This window comes from Nesoenas mayeri (genome assembly GCF_963082525.1).
Source record: "Nesoenas mayeri genome assembly, chromosome: 1".
Taxonomy (NCBI): domain Eukaryota; kingdom Metazoa; phylum Chordata; class Aves; order Columbiformes; family Columbidae; genus Nesoenas; species Nesoenas mayeri.
The window spans coordinates 26,511,478-26,530,512 of NC_137541.1; the positions used below are offsets into that span (position 1 = coordinate 26,511,478).

At 35.8% G+C, this 19,035-nt stretch overlaps 1 protein-coding gene across 1 annotated transcript in view; it reads left to right on the forward strand.

The window, feature by feature from the left end:
- The window catches only part of CTTNBP2 (cortactin binding protein 2), a gene marked incomplete at both ends in the record, with an annotated part of 88,537 nt that overhangs the window by 8,405 nt on the left and 61,097 nt on the right, over positions 1-19,035 (forward strand). Inside the window, one exon of the mRNA XM_080354141.1 lies at positions 3,146-3,253. Within this exon, the coding sequence (XP_080210267.1) occupies positions 3,146-3,253 (108 nt within the window). The remainder of the gene's footprint in view (positions 1-3,145; positions 3,254-19,035) is intronic.

Here is a 19,035-nt window from a genome sequence, read left to right on the forward strand (position 1 = left end):
GGATCAGAAAGTACATAAGCTGAAAATTACTGGAGTCTGGGAGAGCATTTCTGGGAAGTATCATTATGTGCTTGTCCTGCTCTGGTACTGATTGCAAGGCATCTGTTATTGGCAGCTTTTGGAGACAGGATGCTTGGATAAGTGGGATTTTAGTCTGATATGCTAAAACTGTTCATATATGAAGTTGTTTTGCTAGTTCTTATTTAAATTTTTTAAAATTAAAAAATATTAAAAACTAAGCTGTGTATCTTGTTGGTATGCCTATTAACTTTTTTGTGTGTTTATTTATATCTAAATCATCAGAACACTTTTAATAGCTCATTACTGCTGTCTTTTCATGTATTCTAGTTCAGGATGTGTACTTGATCAAAGTTTACTTTAATTGCTTGATCAGATTCTTAGTTAAAAAAGCTCATAATTGCATCACATCTGTTGGAAGAATGCCTCTGGTTTGTTAAGAATGTAAGAGTGTTTTCGTTTATGAAGACTGCAGAAATGAAAAGTTTCACCTGTGATGTACAGTCAGTCTTTTGGCAAAGAGCTGCCTTGTGATGTACCTCCTGACAAGCTTAATTTACTGACTTGGAGAGAAGAGTAGGATCATATTTCTTGCATTGTACTTCTGTGGATGCCCCTCTTAACTTTGTTCTTGTCTATCAGAAACCTTGGGTGCCCTTTTGTCGATAGAGGCAAGTATATTTTAGAAAGGGAAGATAATGTAGTGGTTAAACCACTGAATTGAGACTGAATGTTCTCTTTTATACTACTTGCTTTTGATGTTGTTTGGAAATAAAATCTCTCTGCATCAGTTTCCCATCTGAAAAAGGGAGGTGTTTTTTCTCTATTATAAAGGAAGCTATATGGATAAATTGCTGTCCTTGAGCTATTAAATGTTATGAAGTGGTTCACAGAAGGAGGAGGGCAGATCCTGCTATCTGGCTGAATTAAATTTGGTAGTTAGAAATGCTGAGAGTGAAATCTGCTGCAGGATATAAGGTAAAATTTAGTTTACTGACACTAGATTACATGAGGAACTACGTATGTGTAGTAACTTTTCACTTTATACATGTCGATAGAGTGGTTAGCGCTGTATACAGTTATAAGGAGCACTGTGGGAGGCTGCTGTAGCATATATTGGGAAAAACCCTTCAGAGAAGCCAGTTATTTTTCTTGATCCATTGGCATGGAGAGCAAGAGGTATCTTTTGGATTAGAGGAAAAACTGACCCAGGCAGCAAAATTAGAGGACAACTATTGTTCAGTCTAGAAGTACTGGGTAGAGCGGGTGGCCCTGTCCCTGAAACAGTTACACTTAATAGAAGTCATCGCTCCTCTTGTTGATCCATGTTGTTCACATACATGAAGAAGCTCAATCCAATGTACATTGAATGCAAACAGCTGAAGTTCTTGCCCGCAGTTCTGTGTGTTTTGATCACAAACTAAAAGTGGAATGCAGAGTAGATCTAATATTGTTACAGCTTTTGGGTAGTTTTGATCTGTGGCCTTCTAGCCTGAAGGGAGAACAACCATTGTGTTTTCCTCTTGCCTTGAGAAAGCAGAAATGGTACTTGCTTTAATTTTTATTGAGCTTGCCTGTGATAAGTTAAGCTCTTGGGTAGCTGAACTCTTAGATTTTTATGTCCTTCAGGGAAAATAGTATATCGAGATACACAGTTCAGCTAATTTCGCAACTGATTACTTCATACTGAAGATAACTGAGTCTTCACATCTCGGGGCTTTGCTAGGAGACATATCTACCCCATAGCAAGGACTGTAGTATTTCCCTTGCAGTGAAAGCATATTGGAAATCAAGCTGATCAGCTGAATCTGGCACATGGAATAAATATTATCTCTCCCTTAAAATGATCCCCTTCTAATTTCACTAATCATCTACAATCTACATTGCCCCTGCCCCACCTCCAAAATCAAGACTTCCAGCCTCCTAGGCTTTCCTTGTATGGCAGTTACTCCTCCTCTCTTCATTGCCCAGTTCACCTTTAGATGAGAACTTTATGCAGTACTTGAGCTGTGGGTTTACCAGGCTTTAATATAGTAGCAAAATGAGGATGTTAACATTGAAAGCGAGGAATTATGTGCCAACTCCCACATGATGTGGATGTCCCTGCCAATTCTCTATCCTTTTTACAGGTTGTTGTAAATGAATAGGTTGAATAAAGCTGGTCCCAGAGGTGCCCCACTGCTTACCTCTCTCCATATTGAAAAGTGGTTGTTACCCATAGCGTTTGCTTCCTATCCATGAAGTGTCTTTTTATCCAATACTGTTGGATAGGAGTTTCTGTAATAATATTTGATACAGAACCTTGTCCAAAACTTCTTGAAAATCTAAATATGTTAGCATCCAGTGGATCTCTTCTACCCATGTGTCTGTTGCTATTGTTACAGAACTGTAGCTGTTTGCGAGGTAGATTTGGTTTCACAGAAGCCATATTGATATTCCCAGCAGGCAGTGTTTATGCGTGATCTTATTCTTCAGTATAATTCTTTCTACTGTCTTGCTAGGGGTGTTAACTGTGGAGTGAGAAGATATTGCTGCTATGAACTGTTGTTTGTCAGTGCCTATTAAACATGGACTGCACCCGCCCGCCAAACAAATGGAACTGTGAATAAAGCATACAGATAAGATTTCACATCTTTTTCACAACTTGTGCTTCAAAAATTCACGTTCAGCCCAGTATACAGTGATGTCTTAGTAGTTGCTTGCAAGTAAGGCACAAGTTACACTGGATTAGGTGGGTTGTGTTCTAGATTCTTTCACCCACACTTGCCTTCAGCCCTGATGTGCTATTTCAAGTCTGCTGAATTGTTTCACTGAGAGACAGCATATGGGAAGCGTTAGTTGCAAAGTTAGTTTCTTTACCGTTTCACCCTTATCATTGACAAGACTTTGCAGGATCAGTTGCTTGCAAAGTATCATACTGGTGGGCTTTTAATTGCTTCACCTTAAATGAAAAGGATCAAACTATTTGCTGTTAATTTTGACTTTATATATGACAAATAAAGCCATCTCAGGTTTTGACAGTTAGAGATGTTTTGAGAAGCCCATAATCAGGATGCTGATACATCTGCATTTTAGATCTACACTATTTCAGTTAGTTAGTATGTTAATCAGTGTTTGTTTCTTACAGAAAAGAGAGTTTGATGTGGATAACTTGAGCAAGCCAGAATTGCGGATGCTTTTGAGTATAATGGAAGGAGAACTAGAAGCACGAGACCTCGTAATTGAAGCTTTGCGGGTAAGTTACTGGGTTGTTGTGGTTTTCTTTTTTCCTTTATGCTGTGCATAGAATATTATTAGTGGAAGAGTAAATTGTGATTTTTAGGTTTTAGGTTGACTAAATCTCAGTAATTGCAAAATATGTTCTTGTTTAGTTGTTGCCACTTGCTAATTCTATTTAATTTTCCTATAAAATACCAACAAAAATTTCAGAGAACTAAGTGTGAAAACTGCAAAATTACTTCCTCTTTAAATTCTTTTGTATTGTAGAGTCTGTTATTTGTGAAAGGGAGGAATAACTTCAAAGGAAAATTCAGTCCACTTGTCATTTGTTCTAATGGTCTAGATGTTTGTGAATCTAGTCTATTCAATGTATTCATTTTCTGTGAGATGGAAGGAAGGGCAAAATTGGATGGTCATGTCCACTTAGAGAAGAACTTTTGAGGCGGCTTTTTGTTTTTGTGGTGTGGGTTTTTTTGTTTTGCTTTTTAATAAAAGGTGAAATACAGGATATCTGCTCCTAACAGCACTCACAAGTACTTGATGAGACTTTTGTTGTGCTAAACACATGTGAAGGTTGGTTTCCTGCTTCAGAAGGTTGCAGTCTGAAAGGCAACTTAGAAGGTTGACAGGAAATGCACAAACAAAACTGTATTTTAGTCAAAAGATGATAATTTTTGGTGACTGTAATGACTTTAAAATTGATCTGGAACAGAATAAAATTTAACAGAGCTACCAAACAAACTGCAGGTTTGGGAGGGAAAACAGCCTTATATGGTTAGAAAATATTTATATCTTAGTAGTTGGACAGATGGAAATTGTGCCCTTGTATTGTAAAGCAAAAACTCAATGTAATAAATCTAATACTAGTTTTTAGTAGAATGTATAATAATTATCAAGTGGTGTGGAAACATTTTCTACTTGTCACAGTAACAATTGTAAATGCATTTTTATTCAATTTTAATTTGTTTTGTGATGGATTCAGATCACTTGATGCAAATGGAGCTTTCAAGTAGCTGCCATTGATGTACCTGCATTAATAACTAAAGACTTTATAGGTATAAACTGCTCTTATTAAATACAATTTTCATTTTGTAATGACAATAAGACATTGGAAGCTATATGTTTCTCGGGGATTACTGAACTTTGAAGTCATTTAGTGTTTGGCCTTCAGGTATATGCAGATGTTGAAATGTACTGCCTTTTCATCTAGCTGTCTTACAATTTCATATCTCATTTTCCTGGACCAGGACTTTTTATTTTCACTGACTGCCAGTTAATGTTCTGTTAAAGGTGAAAAATGTGCACACCACATCCAGAATCTCTTTTTTTTTGACTCTTCTAACTTTGGAGGAATGCAAATAGAATACTTAGACAATTTTCTCGAATACCTATTAATGAGCAAGCTACTACAGTACATACCAAATAATGGATGTATTGAAACTGAATGGGAAAAAAAAGAAGAATGGAGTATAAATTAAATGATAGTAAACATTAAATTTTCAGGATAGTGCAGTCCCAGGAGAGATAAAGTCTACATCAGATTCCCATGCACCTGCTGAAATGGGTAGTATGTACACAGTGTCTTTTGATGACTAATATAGATCAATACAAAACACAGCTCAATTTCTCATAAGATATATGAATGTTGAAAACTGTTTGTTTGTTTTGGTTTGGGTTTTTTTGTATGTGGTTGTGGTTGGTTAGTTTGTTTGGTTGGTTTTTGGTTGGTTGGTTTGGTTGGTTTTTTGCTGGTTTTTTTTTTTTGGTTCTCCTGCATTTCAATTTCTGTTTCATGTATTTTGTATTAAAATCCTCTAATCAAAATCCACATGGAACTCAAATCTTCCAGGTAGCTTGCCTGGTTAGGTGTACCAGTACTGGAAAACTTGGAAGTTACACCTGCTGAAGAACTGTAGCCTGATATCTTGGAATATGATACTTTCAGGTCTTCTGGCGTCTTAATTGGGAAGACGCAAGTCAGCAGTATTAGTAGCTGGAGTCTCCAAGCAGTGCACAAAATAAGCTACTAGATAGCCAAAAATAGGTCTTTTTTAAAAGTGAATAACAAAATAATTTCTTTGGAATTGTGTCAAATTTGGTGCTTTGATTTGTTTCAACAAATTGGCATACCTACTTTGTTTATCCTTAAAGAAAGAAGGAAATAGTTTTCATGTAAGGGAAAAGACTTCTTATATTATTATTTCAAAAGCTGATCAAGCTCTGTTTTGAAAGTAGGAAAGTTTGTGTGTGATTGTGTATTTGAGGAGGTTTTCTGTTTGTTTTTAATCCTACTAGTACTGCAGGGCTGCTTTAAAGTCTAATTTCTCTGATAGGTCAAAGCCTAATAACTTCAAGCCCTGTACCAGATAATTTGTGTGTTGTCTTTTTCTCTTAAGTGATCTTCCTGTCAGTATTCAGTCACTGTGGTATATACATTTATTAAGCAGTTTTACACATTCTTGGTTTTTTTTCTAATGCTACGGAAGTAGATCTTTTAATCTTCGCTTAGAAAGTAACTTCATTCTTCTGGTTGTCTTCTCAGATTTTTTGCTATAATCAGTTTAACTACATCATTCCTAAATGTGTGTGCCCTTATCCATATGCGTGTTGCAGGGTTTCACTGAGGATTTTTTAAATTTGCGCAATAAATAGTATTTATATTTCTATTGGAAATACCTCTCCTGGAAAGTTCTGGCATTAAAATGAATCAGTCTTGACTGATCACGAAAGAACTGATAATACTGAATCTAACTAAAGACTGACTTGCATGGTACTACTCTTAATCTGCACCTAGCATGAAGTTTCTCATTTTAACAAGACCTGTTTGATGCATCTCTCAGTCTGTCCTTGTTCCATTGTATAAATTACATTGACTTCTGTTGTTTCCCATTTCACTAATTTCGTGTGAAGTCACATTATGTGCTTTACTGTAGATCTGAGACAGATCTGATGTTTTTTCTTTGCCTATAAAGCCAGTTATGTAAAAAAACCACACCTACCTTCAACATCTGTAGGTAGGATTTCTTTTCAGGCTAACTCTTGCAGGATCATGGTTCTCAGGGTGCTAAATGTTGGTTTGGTTTTTTTTCCTCTTGGTATGCATGTCAAGTTGTCACAATCCACAACTTATCCCCAATATTCCCTGGTGGAATGGAACACAGATTTCTGACACAGAGTTACAGGCTAAGAACTAGGGAGCAGAAGCAGTATTTCTGAATAAGAGATGGAAGTTGTCTTACTGTTTTTGTTTGTTTCTATACCATATTTATAGTATATGTGTGTGTATATATATATGTATTAGTTGCCTGTGTGGATTCTGATGGATTGAGTAGAAAACATTTCCCACCTCTTTGTTTTTGTGGACTGAACCTCAATCTGATACATGGAGCAAACTCTACTGCTCACAGAAATCTAAAATAATAATCTTTTGAATTTGTTGGGTTTTTGCGATTTCTCTTTTTTGTTCTCTTATTTGAAAAATAGCTGTAAATTTATGCACAGTTTGAGGTGCCACTGAAAGAAATTAAACTCCAAAATCAGTTAGTATTGTTGTAATATTGCTTTCTAACAGGGAGGCAATGCCCTGGGCTTCCAGAACTGTATTCGGATGCTCATTGTTTGGCTGTTCATTTACAATGTATTGTATCACAAAACGTATTTGTATTTTATGACTTGCAGTTTAATTTCTCTTGGTACTAGTAGCCATCTCCTCATTTAGCACTTTTTAAGATTTTGAATAACTAAGCTTTAAATAGGCAGAAAAAGTTTCAAAAAAGTGCAGTCCAATGAGAATAAAACATAAAGGCTTCAGAGCTTGTTGATCTGCTTTGAAAAGATTGAACTAGGAAATTTTAAGTCTGTCTACTGGGTATTGTTCCAGTGCAGCATCTACATTCTGTGTAAATAAAAAAATAAAAAGGGAGAAAGGCCAATAGTTGAGGATTATGGGAAGAAATCTTGTTAAATGAACATCCTGGGGAGTAAAGGTGGGGAGGCGCAAGGAAGATAAGTTTAGTTAGTAAAGTTAATAACATTGATGTGGTAGATGTTTTTTTGCTGAGGCAGTTGAATTTACGCCACATGATAAATTAGAGACAATTGAACCCAAGGTGTCAAATAGAATAATTCACTCTTTATTACATCTTTGTGAATAAGGTATTGCAGGGTATCCATTGTATTTTACATGAAGTTTCGATACATTGAAGTCTGGTTTTGAAACAAAAGTAAACTTCAAATCCAAACTGTATTCATTAAAATATGCAGATGACATCTATATCCTCCCATGTTTTTAGAATTCATTGTTTTTCCTTTATAATATGCACAACTGCAGGCACAACTGCAGATACATAAGGACAGATAGCATTCCTGCTTCTAAAAGAGGGCTGTTGCTTCCTGCTTCAGTGGTTGAAATTTTGTCTGACTGGGTCAATGTCTCATGCTATTGCTGTGTACGTAGTATTATAGCTTGGTGCTTTGATATAAACAGAGAAGGCTGAGGGCTTTTTCGCCCTTAACATGTATAAATTTCTCATAGTATACTCTGATTTTACAATGCAGCAGTATTTTGCTGAATTAATCTCTAGTTGAATGCTTTCTTTTTTGGGGAGCACTGCCAGTCTGGAATTTGGAAGTTGGAGAAATTCAGACTTTAAATAGTTGCAGTAATTATGAACCACAGCAATTTAAGTTCAGCTCTGTGAGGACCTATGGCCTTGGAATAGCAGACCTTTGCGTGCTTTGGGTCAGATTTCCAGGTTTATTCTCCAGGTGAACGGTCAATTTGCTGAGGAGAACAGCATCAGGATTCGCCTCAAAGAAGGTGATCTTTATATACATCTTTCTCATTAGCACACTGATATTGTATAACTACTACACCAAATGACTTAAGACAGTTCTTTTTGAATCTGTACTTTATTTTAGTGGCTCCATGATCAGGGTTGCACCAGAATTAAAATCAGATTAACATTTAAATCATTAAAGTCATTTAATTAATGAGAAATAACACATTGTTCAGTCGCTATTGGGAATGCAAATAGTTTAAAAAGGAGAGAGCCTTAACTATGGGTGCTGCTTCCATCTGTCCCAATTATCGAAATAAGCTGCCTGCCTGTAATAAGGGGATAATATATTCCTAATGTGGAGGTGATGTGGCCACATAATCAAAGCACAGGTCTGGCCTCCCACAACTGTGACCTCAAATACAGCATGCATTTGTTGTTGTTGGGGTTTTTTGTTGGTGGTTTGTTTTTTTTTCCTCCAGCCATAAAGAGGTTTCTGTAACTGCCTGCTATCTAGAGGATTTTATAAAGTGCATTGATCCTCATGTGATGAATTGAAGTGCTAGTGTTAGCTGTCAAGCATGGAATTATACATGCTAAATGCTGCTTTTAGTGGCGATTCTCTCATAAATTTAAATCATGAGTAGGTTCTTTTTCATCTAAAATTTTAAAGCAGAACTTAGTTGGGATTTTTATTTTTTAATCATTTTGTTTGTTTATGTAAATTTCATTAGATGGTGAATAGTAAAATGAAAATTTATATTTTTCTGCTTCTATGGTATGCATTAATTAATGTGAACAAAGAGAAAAAGGAAATCCTTGTCGTACTAGATCCTTTAAATGTACCATACTAAATAGGTTTAGAACAACTTATTTGGATTGTTGGGGAAAATCGCCAGTGAAATAAAAAAAGGCTAAAAGAATTGTCAATACCAACAATGGATATATTTTTGTTTAATTAAAATTGACTACAATATCAATGGCGTTTCTGTGGATCAATGTCTTTGAGCTCAAGCAAGCTACAAATCAACAGATTGTGTGTGGGATGACTGGATCAGGAGGACAGTATGAGAACTGTAAGGTGAATTTGCTTCAGAGCTGTAAAGCCCTACTGTATTTAGTTTTTACCATAACTTCATAAGGAAGGAAAGTTTGTCTTCCATGTATGTGTGTGTGCTGGTTGAATCCATTAGCTACTGAACTGTAAAATGCAGATTCAGGGAAAATCAGACTTCATTAATTTAGCTGCTCATAGAACTTACGTTAAACTATCTAAGTTTATGAAAAGATGAGACGAAAAAGATCTCTGCTGTGGGAGTTAGTTCCACCAGAATTGTAAGTACGGTTTATCTTCCTGAATGTAAGCATTTTGATAGGTCTGCAGGCCAATCAATAGAGCTGGAAATGATTATACTTTCTGTATTATGTCTGAGTAGAAAATCCATATAAGCCAATTTCTGACTTCTTCTAACAAGGCATGTGAGTTCTTGAAGAACAGTGGTAGAATTTTGTAATGAAGGTGTGGATATTAACGTAATGAAATAGGTAGGTCAAAAGACAGAAGTTAATGCATCATGTCATAATACCTCTTAGCTACGTTCGAGTTTAATAACCAGTTCTATTAGCTTTCCCTTAAAAAGCTTCCAATTTAAAAAGACAAGATTATTTTAAAATAAGGATAAACAGGTTTTATAAAGTGTAGTGATTAATGTGTAGAATACATGATGTTTCTTTAAAATAGGTAATGCACAGTATGTTAAATGCCAATTTTCAGGTTTCAGCTCTCCTGTGAATCATTTTAGAACTATTAAGACATCAGTATTCAATTCCATGAGAAATTCAGTAGTTTAAAGGAAGTCTTAGGAAAAACTTTTCCTTTTAGGAGGATAATTTGTCTTGAAATTACTGGATTATTTCAGAAATTTCTTAAATAAGTAGCTGCAATGAAAAGACTCAGTTTCAAAGGCTATAGTGGTATGGTCCAATGTTGCTTCAAAACACTGCTCCATTTTTTTCTAAAAGAGTATATAATTAAATTGAACTTTGTTTTGCAAAGTATTGTATTTTAGAAAAATGAAAAAATGTTTCTTTGTACTAACATTCTGTTAGAAAATTCTGGTGATACGGGTGCCTTTAAGATGTTTGGGTTCATTATGGTAAAGGCCATATTTACATATTGATATATACTTATATATGTGTGTGTGTGAATGAAGTACTTGGGTTAATCTACCCTAGCATGCAGATCAAGAGCATACTTTAGAAGATACTCTTCCCATTGTCCCACCGAACTTAGAGTGGTCTGCAATGCAAGTCACAGCAGAGACTGTGTAAACTGAGCAGCACCAATTGTGTTGATCTACAAACTTGTTCCTGTTGTGTCGCACTACCTGCTGATGTTGACATAATCGCTGTATACCTATAAATGCCCTTTTCCAGGGTTGTTTGTGTCAATATAGTAGGAAATATGAGCTGATTTGGTCTACAAAAATTAAAAAAATAATAACTTTGTCCCCCATGTTCACCTTCTAAAACCAGAGTTTCCCCAGTGCTTTCTACCATTATAATAATTCTTGCATTTAAGACAGATGGACCTTGCTTGTCAAGTTGCCAGATGGGTCATTGTAAAATGTTCTTCTGGGTTTTCTTTCTCCCCAAAGGGCAGAATGCATTTCCTGCTCAAGCTAGTTTGATTTCAAGTCCTGAGCTGTGCATTGTAGAAGGCTATTATTAGTAAACCTGTCTTTCAATTTTGGCTGACAGTGATCAAGCACTGAACAATATAGTTTTATTTTAATCTCATTGAAAATATGAACTATTCTGGTGATAAGTGTCATGTGTACGTATTTCTGTACCACTTTTGCAATTCTTTAAGTGTATGTGGAAATCAAACAATATTTCCAAAAAGAAACAAACCCTGAGTGTATCATACTTTATCATGACAGTATACTACGTAACAACATTAGGTTTTTGGTGGTTAACCAAGAGTGATACTGGAATAACAATGCAAAATGTGGAGTCATTCATGCTTGGCTCTGTGTTTTTGGTAATGAATTAGCTGTTCCTTGGGAGAAAAGGAAAAAAAATATATATATATTAAGTAAAATATTTAGTAGAAGAGCTGTAGATACTTGCAAAATATACTTACCTAAATTGACCTGTCTGTTTCCCAGTGAGTTCTGTCTATAATAGCAAAAGAGCTTCTTTCGCTTGGCCAAGGCAGATCTTTGACTACTGCAGGTTTAGAATTTAGTTAAGAAAATTAGAGTTTTCATGTCCTTTTAATGTTAGTTTTTGTCTTCTGCATCTTGTGATGGGGTGATACTTAGTTTTGCCTGTACTCTCTAAGTTACCCGTTAAAATAGAATTATTACCAATACCATAGTTGGAAAAAGTTTTTATCCCAAACTACCGCACAAAGTCAACAAGAATTGTACCGTAAGAGTTAGTACTTCTAGAATGAACTTAAAGGTGAGAGGGCAAGAAACCTGGGAGCTATCAAGGAAAAGGGAATGAATCCATATAGTTTAGTTGTTCTCAAACTGACTGATAGGTAGAAAAATTACGTGTATACTAAGTGTAGTTTGTCAGAGGAAGTTACACCACCTATAAATTATGAAGACCCTTACCTGCAGTAATTCTGCGAAGTTAAAATGCAGTTCCGAACTTCTCCTTCATGTATGAATCCCCTGGTGCTTTTGTACTAAAAAATAGAGCTAAGAGCACACAGAAGGCAGCTTCAGAGGTTTCTGGCAGCCAGGAAGACAGCCTGTTTTGTAGCAGGTGTCTTTGAAAAATGGTGATTAGGTAGGAGGAGGAGCAGAAGGTATTAAACTGTATGTAACAGAAGGTTATTGTTGTAGACAGTATGATGGCAGTTGTTGGCCTTGGTGACAGAAGCGAACCATGAAATAGAAGTCAGATAATGCCTTGTTTGCATCGTTCTTCTTGCGTGTTGCAATTTCTTTGCAAAAATTTAATCTTCACTAAATTTTTGGAAGGCAATGGTCTGCAGTTTGTTCTGCAGTTTGTGTCATTGCTCATCTAATTACTAGTTCTGATTTATTGACTTACACTTTAATTATGGTTGCATGTGCATTTTCTCTGCTCTTAAATATAGTTTGTCTTTACCTGTCCAATGATTCTGGTTATGATTAAACCTTTGACCATCTTAATATTAGTTTATTGTAATTTTCTGGACATGGCTGTCAAAAAGTATTATGTCATTATTACAAGCTATTTAAAATTGACTGCAAGGAAACTATGAAATGTGAACGAATGTGAGACAGGTTAGAGCACCTGTGAGACAGGTGAAATGATTTTTCAGTGCTTAGTTTGGAATTATTTCTTTATCTGTGGTTTATTTGAAATTTTAAAGTAATGCAGCATGCTTTTTGTTCACCTAATTGAAAAAGTGTTGGAAACAACCATAAAGAATGTTCAATTCATTTTTTTTCCTATCTTGATAACAGTTTATATATTGATTTTGTGTTTTGGGTTTTTTTTTAATTTATATTATATCAGTTAAAATTATTTTATAAAATTACTTGACATGTTTTTACACCCTACTTTATTGCCAAACAATTTAAGAAAGTAAGTGTTCCAGTAAATATCTCTGTGGATATTAGTTTTTGAAAATTGCATGACTAGTTACAATGTAAGAAAATAGCTTTTGTTGCATGACAACAAAATCACAAGACCTGCTTAAGACAGCAAAACATAACACTGTACTTCAGGAAATGTTGTGAAATTAAAGGATGGTCTTATACCTTATTGCTGAAGTCCATGTTGTAATAATTTGGAAATACTGATTATAGTATTGGTGGGTTAGCTTTGTATGTAGTATTTTATTTCAAGGATCATTTCAGATGCCTATGAAAGTATTTGCTTTTCTTATATTCAGTGTTTTTGTAGTAATGGTTCTCTAGGCATGGATAACTAGCAATAAATACTTTTCTTTGCATTATGAAAGATATCAAGTAAACTGTATTTGGATTTTCCTTCAAGTAACACTTTTATTTCTTGCACTTCATGATGAATGGAACCAAGTCTTGCCTTTTGCAGTAGGTGTGCTGCAGTCCCTGGACTAGTTAACTTTGATCTGAGGGATCCCAGTATTTAGACACATAGAAAGGCCTCTTCTAGAAGCTACCAGCCAAAATAAGTTTTCCAGAGTGTTATGTCACTTCTTGTAGTAGTTATTTGCTGTTTGCCAAAGAGAGATATTAAGCACTGAGCAAAATAGAACTTTTGGTAAACCATATTAAACAGTCCTGTTCACGTGTTGTTTTACTGAGCTGAAGTTTCAGTTCTCAGGTAGATAGATACCCTTATTCTAGGCTCTCCTAAAATTGGAGACTACAAGTATAAAACAGTGAGACTCATTTTCTTTTATGGAAACTCTATGGCCTTGCATTGCCAACATCCTTTTCACTCTGTCCTTTGTAGCAGTGACTGTTAAACTGATAATAGTCTCTTTTTGTTTTTCACATAAGATCTGAATATCTTTATTGTTGCCAGGCATGCAACTACTAATTTAGCTGAAAGTATTCTGCTGGTTGTTTATTTGGATAATTGCTTTGCCTTTCCCACTTGATTCCTCCTACACTCTTTTGTTCTTTCTGCATAATCCAACATAAACTAGTGATTAGAGATACACACGCTATTTGTAAAAATAATAAAAAAATTCCAACATCATGTTGATGTAACTGTTTCTTGGTTTCTCTGCATGAATAATACAGCTGTGACTTCATTTTTAGCGTGACTTGTTTGCCATCATTACTCACGTTGCTGACAATGAGAAGTGTACCCGGGTCATCCTGTCTGTATTATTATGTTAACTGAAATTTTCCATTTTTAGCTAAGGGAACATACACAGAATATTTCCTCTATGCCAATGAGTAGTACAGTTAATTTTGTTGATGGTAACACTGAATTGCAACTGGTAACACCCTTTTATTTTCTTTGTGTGTCTCTTCATGTTACTGAGGAAAAAAATGTATAAGGTTTCTTCTTGATTCTTCCAAATAAATTATTACAGTAATTTAGAAAAAGATAATTATGAATAAGATAAAAGATTTGCTTGGGGTCCTTTTCAAGTTCAACCCTCGTGAAAGCAATTACTTTTGTTATTCTTGTGTGTATGTGTTCCCGTAATTTTCTCCCTCCCACTCTGTTCTGATGCTGTTCTGGACTGGTGGACGGCTCTTTCCACCTGCAGTTCTCCCAAAAAGAAGTATCTGCCTTGCAAGGTCTGGCATGTGCTAAAACTACTTAGTACTAGGTCTCTTTTAAAAGCCAGTGTTCCATTTGTACAAATAAATGCAAAATTCAAGAAAACAGAGCTACGGTGGTTACAGTGAGTTCTCTCTGAAATAGCAGAGTAAAATTTTAGCTAGATATTGTGGAATTACAAGCTGTTATATGACAATTTTAGAAAGGTAAACTGTAAGAAATGATATCTGCAAAGAGAGCACTTGCTGGAAAATGGCTTTGAAGTTTTAATAAATGACAAAAAATCCAAAATATACAATGTGGATGAGTATTTTGTTTCCTTTAAAGTGTTCCATTTTAGAAATCAAATTTGCGTAGTTAAATCTATTCATTCACTCATTCAGCCTCTTTACTAGAGGCGATAACAAGAGTAAAATTCTTATTGGAGGTAGTACACTGACCAACTGCCTGACCACTCCATGGCTGATCAAAATGTAAAATGTGTTGTTAAGAGCATTGTCCAAATGCCTCTTGGACACCAACAGGCTTGAGGTATCAATTCCATCTCTAGGAAGCCTGTTCTAGTGTTTGACCACCCTCTCGGTTAAGGAAATGCTTTCTGATATCAAGTATAAGCCTCACCTGGTGCAGCTTTGTCCCATTCCCTTATGTGCTGTCACTGGATCTCAGGGAAGAGAGACCAGCACCTCCCTCTCCACTTTCCCTCCTCAGGCAGATGCAGAAAGCAGTGGGGTCATCCCTCAGCCTTGTTTTCTCCAAACTAGACAAGCCCAAAGGCCTCAGCTGCTCCTCACAAGCCATTCCTTCCAGCCCTCTTGCCAGTTCTGTTGCCCTGCTCTGGACGCATTCAAGGACCTTCACGTCTTTTTTAAAATGTGGGGTCCAGAACTGCACAAAGCACCCTAGATGAGGCTGCACCAACACTGAGTGCAGCAGGATAATCTCTTTTGACCAGCTGGTTATACTGTGTTTGATGCACCCCAGGATGGGGTTTTCCCCTCTGTGCTGCCACAGCCCACACTGACTCACAATGAGCTGCTGTCACCAACACCCCCAGGTCCCTTTCTGCAGAGCTGCTCTACAGCCACTCCTCTTCTAGTTCATACTTATGCCTGGTGTTACTCCATCCTAGGTGCAGAATCTGGTATTTGGACTTGTTAAATTTCATGCCATTAATCATTGCCCAATGCTCCAGTGTATCTAGATCCCTCTGCAAAGCCTCTTGTCCCTCAAGAGAGTCAACAGCACCTCTGAGTTTAGGATCATCAGCAAACTTGCATGTTGAACAGAACTGGCCCTGGAAATGAGCCCTGAAGAACATCACTGGTGACCATTTGCCAGCCAGATGTAGCCCCATTTGCTGCAACCCTTTGAGCCTTGCCTTTCAACGAGTCCTTTACCCAGCAGACTGTGAACCTGCTGATCCCACAATTGGACAACTTGCCCAGAAGGATGCTGTGAGGGACAGTATCGAAAGCCTTACTAAAATCCAGAAAAATTGCATCCCTACATCCACCACCTTCCCTTCATCCGCTAGGCGGGTGACCTTATCATAGGAGGGTATCAGATTAGCTAAACAAGACTTTCTGGTTGTCAACCCAAGTTGAGTGTGCCTGATGATTGCATTATAATTTCATAATTTATGTAAGTTTTCATTAAAATAATTAAAGTTTGGTAATCATGTAATAGCCATGCAATAATATAGGACAATATTTTAACTGAGATTTTGATAGCCTGAAAATATGAAAATCTAAATGAAACAGATTGATTTAGTTAAAGTTTTTCTGTGATGCCTTTGGTATGTTTTTTCTGTTGCTGAGCTGAAGAAACTTTTTCACTGCTAAGTATAGAGGTTAAAGTCCTCTTTTTTGGTAGAGTTGAAGTCAGATTTCCTTCAGCACCTCAGAAGAACGTCTGACAGATTTCCATGCAAAGAATTATGAATTGATTTACATGAATTTGAACATGCAAAAGAGTCTACATGACAAATGGTTATTTAAAGTAACCAGAAAGCTCAAGTATCTCTATCCATTGAGACTCATCAATATGAAAATCTGTATTATTTTCAGAAATAATAAATGTCTGGGTGGTTAGATAATCAGAGCATCAAACAGTGATACTTCCTTACAAAGTATTGGCCTATAATTTTCAAATGTTAAGTATCAGACAACAAAGCTGTCATAAAATAGATCTAATGTCATCTTTATATAGAACATCTGGATGGCTCTTCTCGATTCAAACCACATGTTGTTTCACGACTTGAACTTTTTCTCTTTTCTCCTTTGGAAACTTAGTGCAAGGTCTGTTACATCTGTAAGAAGTGAAGAATATTTTATATTTACTTCTTTTTTTTTTTTTTTCTTGTTGGTACTGATCTATTAGTAACTGATCTTAGGTTTGTAATATGGCCTTTTCATTTTTAAAGCCGCAACCTCAAAATAGTAGATATTCATTACTTTAAGGGAGACAACTAGTAAAGAAGGATTGGAAGCATGTGTCTATCTGTCCTGTCTGTACATATTACTTTCACAGAGGTTTTTGTGAGGTAATAAGGAGAAAGGGAAGGAAGTTGTGCTAACTAGCGATATTGAGGTAATAACAAACTGGTGCTTACTGGGTGATAATCTCTTTTTATGGAGTCAGACCCCTAAGGAAATTCAGGCCTGATCATTGCCTTGGTTGTATAATTCTTCCTCAGTGCTTTCCGTTATATTGTAAGTCAGGATTGTTTAAGTGTTAATTAAATGATGTCCTCCTGTACACAGAGAGATTTGAATTAATTATTAAGCATGCTGTTCTTTTGTTAAGTCTACTTTTTAGTGCAGAGGAAATTGTACAGCTTTTTACAAACCACTTTGATATTTGGATGCTTGGCATGAAATAGAGAAAATCTGGGTTTTTGTTGTTTTCGTCAACTGCTAGGTAAGATCTGACCTTTTATGCCTTAAAATGATATTTTTGTGTATTTTCTTAAATGGAAGTCACTGAGGGTAGCTTTGTAAAACAACATACAGTCCTATATTCAGAGCTTTCTTTTTACTCTGAAAAATATTTTTTAAAAGCTTGGATTTAAAGATATGTGATTCTGAGAGAAAGTGACACTTCATGAATTACAAGTTTTTGAAAAAGTTCTGTGGGTTGTTGTGAATGAGAGAATAACGCAACATTTTGTCATTACTCTTATTTTAACGGTTCACACTTGGTGTAACTTTTCTAGAAAAAAGTTTCCACTTTCATGCAGCCTATTTCACTGTAACAGGTTTCATAGATATATTTGCATGTCTTATGACTGTTATGAGACACTGTTCCGAGTTAAGTTTTGAATGCTTTTTATGACTATGTGCGCCTTACATTAAAAATTTCTAAGCAGGTATATTTTCTTTATTAGTACCTCTACCAAAAAACTTGAATTCTTTCGTGATCCTGGTCAGTCATCTGTAAAGAGCATTTTTTTTATAGTATGAAACAATTCTATAGGTCCGTCAGAGCATAATCAACCTGTATGTTGGTTTTAACTTGCTGATTGCACCGTGTTTCTCAATTCTTTCTGCTGTTTTCACCATTTTTGAAGTAGCAGCCTGTTACGATCCTCAGTCTTCTTCAGAGGATTTCCTTCTTTTTTTTTCAGATTCAATAATATCCTTGGATTGTACACACGAATTTTTGTCTTAGGGTACTTGACACTTTTCATGGAAACAGGTGATTTGAATATATTGGTCAAACATTTTTCACATAATATTGAGTTCATAAAAATCTAACTCACTTGTAGACTTTGCATGGGTATACACTGTCCCAGTGCGGAAGAATTGAGACTATAATTAATGTTGTAACAAGAAATTAATTGTCAAATGTTCATTGACAGAAATCATGCTGCAGGATACCATTTCTTCAGCAGTCATTGATGTTTACATTCCCATTTTTAGTTTGTTCTGTAAAACTATATATGGAAGTAATATCTCATATGATACTTGGAAAACATTCATTTCCATGTGCATAAAAAATCACAAAACCAAATAAAAACCAAACCAAACAAACCCCCACAACCAAAAAAAACAAGAAAGCTTCCAAACCCCATTGTATAACAAAAATGCTATCATTCATTGAAGAGTCATTCTTAATTAATCATCATTATATATCATATTCCCCAACCCACCTGCACCCCACCACCTCTGATAATTCTCTTCTTAAATGACTAGCTCCAGCAAATCACTTTGAGACATTGTATAATGCCACTGAATAAAATTTTTGCATGTTCTCTTTCATCCACCTTCCTCTTAAAAAAAAAAATCTGTTATCCTTTCAATTTTATTTCTAATGAAGGGTTCACCCCCATCTTCAACATATCACATAAAAAAGATTTTACTGCCTCCTCTGCTGGGTAGTTTTAGAAAACTTTTTACCACTCCCTAATACATATGTCAAGAGAAAATATTAATATGAACCTATCAACATCTGTTGAAACAATTTTAGTATATGTGGAAAAGGAAATTAATCAGAGGAACAAACGCTCTTCAAAGGAAGGAAATTTTGTTTAAGGGTACTGAGGCAGCTTTAATTCAGTTCCATTGTTCCACAGCAGTGTAGGACATGCAGTCCTATTTTTGATGTTTATCATCAGTTGCTACATGGAAGACTTGGACTTGCTGAACTCTTGGCAGGTAAATGAAGAGGAAACTCTGAGATACATTGGGGGGAAATGCAGCATTAACCTTAAAAATACTGTTGCTTATATATTCTGTTGCTGATTACATAAGTTGATTACGAAAACTCATTTCAGCAAATGTGTGCA